We start from the raw sequence: 4622 nt of genomic DNA, 5'->3' as shown, positions 1-4622 counted from the left end.
ACACCACCCAACAACCCACACAAAAAAAAAAAAAAAAAAAAGAAAAAAAAAAAAAGGGCCCTTTTTTCAAAAAAAAAAAAAAAAAAAAAAAAGACTACAAGACTGTATAACCCCAGAGCTATATTACAGAGTAAGTTCTAATTGTTGATACTACACAGGTATTTTGTGTAAAATTGTATCCCCTTTTTATTCATGAAGAAGCAAGTTCTGAAGAAGTTTTCGTAAGCCACATGCCCAAGGTCACACAACAATGAAGTCTGAAAGTTCAGATTCATGCATTATTTCCGTCTGGGCCTGAGAAAATGATAACCAAAGTTTCCCTTTTGTAAATGTGGACATTACTTTTCTTATATACCTATTTAATTACAAATAGAAAGTTACTGAATACTTAGTTTGGAAGAATAACACAAGAAAAAATCTGAACACATCATATGTTTGTATCTCTGGGAATCTGGCATCCTCTACATTCATTCAAGCCACTTTAAGAATACTTTAAAGCTTTTTTTATTTTTTTTTTTTGTATTGGGGGGCAGGAGGGTTGTAAGCGCCAGCTGTAAGGTTGCTCATAGTGATCCTCAGGATCAGAATTGAGCTCCTTTTTTAACTGCTCATTTAAAAAATATACTAGGGGTAGGGAAGTCAAGGGAAAAAAAAAATAGCCAATTTAGATTGGAGATTACCAGCCTGTTCAACCATTCTGCCTTGGATTTCTTCTCACACCACCCTGCCTTCCTGTACTGGCTTTCCTGCCTCCACAGTTTCAATTACTATCTTAAGGTTAATAATGCTGAAATCTACATCTTCAGCCAGAGGAACAAAGCTGCACGTCTTGCCTTTCTCTCTGGGCATCTTTGCTTGAATTAAGCAAAGGTATCTCAGACGCTCATCATCCCAAAGCAAACCATCTTCTCATGCAAACCATTTTTCTTACATTCCCCTTTTCTGCAAAGGCATCATACTCACCCAGTTGCTCAGTAGAAACTTGGGGTTTGTCATCTTGATTCTTTGTCCTTCCCCCACTGTGTCCATTCTATCTTAAAACCCTATCTGCTGAGTAACTGCCGAGTCTGCTGCTCTCTCATTCTGTCGCTACCTACGTCTAGACCACTGTCATCTTTCACTTGATTATAGCTCCTGTCTTGGAAGTGTTCTTTCAGGTTTTAGTCTTCTGATGTCCATTCTTTACATGACAGACAGTGTTATTTGTTATTGTTGTTTTGAGGTAGATTCTTACTATGTAGCCCAGGCTGGCCTTGAATTCCCTATCTTGTTACCTCAGCCTCCCAAATGCTTTTATTATAGGTATGTACCACTACACTCAGAGGGCTTTTTCTACCACTCAAATTTGTCTTCCTCTTTTTTACAGTCCATTCAATGATGTCTCTATCACCTAAATTTAATTTTTTTTATTCTTTGATAATTTCATAATATATATTTTATAGATTAATGCATTATGACTATATATGAATATAGTCATAATCCATGAATCTGAACTTTCAAACTTTCTCATTTTGAGAAAGGGTTTCCCTGTAGCCCCAGCTAGCCCGGAACTCACTGTGTAGACCAGGCTGGCCTTGAACTCACATAGATCCACCTGCCTCTTCCTCCCAAGTGCTGGGATTAAAGGTGTGCACCAACACATCCAGCTCTATTTTTTTTTTTTAAAGACTTACCAGGTCTAATTTATGTTCCCCAAATGCTCTTGGGTGTGGGTCCATTCCCTGGAGCCTGGTCAGCCTCCTCTGTGTCATACCCTTAAAACTGACTTTTCCTCTTCCAGTTGCCTGTAGTTCCTCAAGTAGGGCTGGGGCTTCTTGCCTACTCCCCCATCCATGCCGGGTTTTCGTCTGTCTTGGGCTTGCACAGATCTTTTACACGTTATCACAAGCACTGTGGGTTCATTTGTGCAACTGCCCTGTTGTGTCCAGATAACAGTTTCCTTATATTCATCCACTGCCTTTGGCTTTTACAATCTTTCTGTCCCCTGAACCTTGAGAAGTAAGTCTGATATAGGTGTCCCAGATAGGGCTAAGCACTCTGCAGTCTCTTATTCTCTACCTGTTACCAGTTATGGGTGTCTGTTAACTGCCATCTGCTGTAAAAAATGTCTTCGGTGAGTGTTGAGAGGTGTACTAATCTATGGGTATAACAATAAGTTGCAACCTTCCTTCTTAAAATCTCATCAATACCATATGGTTAGTATTAGGTCCCTTTTAGATGGTGGGATCAGAGTATATACTTTTTAAAAAGTTCCCTGGAAGTTGCTATACATGTGAAGGTTTAATATCCTTTGTTTCCTCCTTCCCCAACCACAAGACCTCAGAATTCCTTCCATAAGCTGTTAGGCTCTACTTATTATCAGCTGCTTGAAAACACTGCTCTGTGTTGCCTTGACCTTTGCAGGTGCTTCCTCTGCTTACAGTGTTCTAGTCCCCACCTCTCCCCAACCTTACTAGCTTTTACTCATCTTTCAGGTATCCATTTATGTCTTCCTCCATGAAAATTTCCTGTTCAAAATACCAAGAATAGGTGAACTCCTGCAGTTTTTCCTTTCTGATTTTGACAGTGTTTCATATAGCTCAAGCTGACCCCTAACTCACCATCCTTGGGCCTCAGCCTCCTGAGGTGTGATAGCAGGCATGCATGACCACACCTGGCAAGCTGCTAATCCTGTATGCTTCTTTACAGCTTGCTCTGAGGCTTATGACACACCCTCTGTTAATGTCTATTAACAGACAAAACCCACACTAGACTCTTGGTCCTACACAACAAGTTCTATGCTATATCTCAGAGGTCTGTGTAGATAGACAAAAGAGTAATTGAAGGTCACACTTGAAATTTATTCTGTTTGAGGGTTTGAACTCAGAAGGAAGCAAGATTGACATTTACTCTTTACCCCATCCGACTGTTGGAATTGAGGCTTCAGTCTTCTTCCCAGCCCCTGCTCACCTGTCCATCTTAGGTATACAGGTTGTATGGGAGACTTATGACATAAGCTATCACCTACATGTCAACTCTTTTCTACATCACTCAACATGTAGTCAAGACTGCTTCACCTAGAACAGGGACTGTAAGTGGCTTCTTTAAAGAAATCTTGCAGAAGAATTTCTTCTCTGTCTTAGAATAAGGGAAGATAAAATGTATTTCTTCAGGAGGTGCGATGTGGTCTTGTTTATAGCTGTCTTATGTAATAAACATATATAATGTAGAAATAGTGTTTTGTACAGATGTGCATAAACTCAGACACATAGAACTTTTAAAATTGTGGCTTTAGTCTATTCATTTCATATGGTGACTGTTTTACTACTATACCTTCATGTGGTGGATGGTTTTAGTAGCAAGCATGTATATAGTGACTTTGTTTTGCATTATGACAGACAGCTTTGTAATGCATAGATTTTCACAGGGAATAAAAGCTTGCTTTTAAATCTTCAATTCAGGTGAAGGTACAAGTAAGAAGCTGGCGAAACACAGAGCTGCAGAGGCTGCCATAAACATTTTGAAAGCCAATGCAAGTATTTGGTGAGCTAAATTTCTTTGTATTCTGCAGCTCAAAATTATCATGGCTGAGGTAAGATTATAAAATTAACATGCTCACAAAAGCAACTGAGTGAACAGTTATTAGTATCTTGTCTCTAAAATTCCATGTCTTTGTGAAAACTTGCCATCCATTAAAGATGATTTGATCCAATAAAATCTGGTAGTTAGCTGTTAAACACTCTTATGAACTAGGCTTTACTTGCTCATGATGGAGTGGTCAGTGTTTTTGGCAGATATTAATACCCAATATTAAGACTTTGATTATTTGTACACTAAATAAAATAAAGCGTAAGATGGGAAAAGATCAGTAAACATACTTTTTTTTTTTGAGAACGGATCTCTGTGCTTTGTAGCCCAGCTGGCCTCAATTCACTTTTGTGGCCCAGGCTGACCTCTTAACTAGTGATTCTCCTGCCTCCCCTTCTTCCTGCTAGTATTACAGGCATGTATCACTATACCTACCTGAAAGTATTCTTAGGAATTCTTGTTTGGAAAAAGGATGCAAAGAATACCCTTTATTGTAGAATGCATATCAAATATGGAGAAGAAAGTGTTTAGTGGAGCAGTAAGCCCTGACATTTCCAAATGAAAATGTTTGCCACTCTGGGTGCGTTTAGAAAGAATATTGGTCTGCAGCATCTTACATACCATATTTTGGTTTCCATTGGGCACACTGTGGAGCATGGCCTTTTAATTCTTCTCTTATACACACTCAGAGATGCGTGGAGTCAGTCTTGTGTAATCTGCTGACCACAGAGACCAGTAGAATTTAGGGTGGATTATTTTTGTTCTCCAGTAAGACTTACCTATTTAAGAGTGTATTTAGGTTCTCATGCAGCATTGCTCTCTTTCTCAATCATTCTAAAACTTTTGTGTAATTTAAAGAAGATGACAGAGCTACCTTTAAGACAAGTACTTGCCCCCAGACCAGTCTTAGATCTCACAAGATGATGCTTATTTCTCTGGTCATGCATTATAAGTGACTTGGGCTAGCTTGCAAGTTATGGCAAATGGCATGGCAGGTTTGAGTGACACCCCCCCCCCCCCCCCCTATTGGTGAACCCCTTCTTTTTTTGTTTCAC

General features: G+C 39.3%; 1 protein-coding gene across 4 annotated transcripts in view; it reads left to right on the top strand.

Moving 5' to 3' along the window:
* Prkra (protein activator of interferon induced protein kinase EIF2AK2) overlaps positions 1-4622 on the top strand; it is a 20474-nt gene that overhangs the window by 1433 nt on the left and 14419 nt on the right. For 2 of the 4 annotated variants that reach the window (XM_008855338.3, XM_017794926.2), the window contains exon 3: positions 3441-3522. In XM_008855338.3, the coding sequence (XP_008853560.1) occupies positions 3441-3522 (82 nt within the window). Of the gene's footprint in view, positions 1-3440; positions 3572-4622 lie in introns of all 4 variants that reach the window. The other 2 variants (XM_017794925.2, XM_029557295.1) reach the window with 1 other exon arrangement.

This window comes from Nannospalax galili, unplaced genomic scaffold (genome assembly GCF_000622305.1).
Source record: "Nannospalax galili isolate Female #2095 unplaced genomic scaffold, S.galili_v1.0 scaffold346, whole genome shotgun sequence".
Classification (NCBI taxonomy): Eukaryota; Metazoa; Chordata; class Mammalia; order Rodentia; family Spalacidae; genus Nannospalax; species Nannospalax galili.
This window is presented reverse-complemented; position numbering and strand designations above follow the sequence as displayed.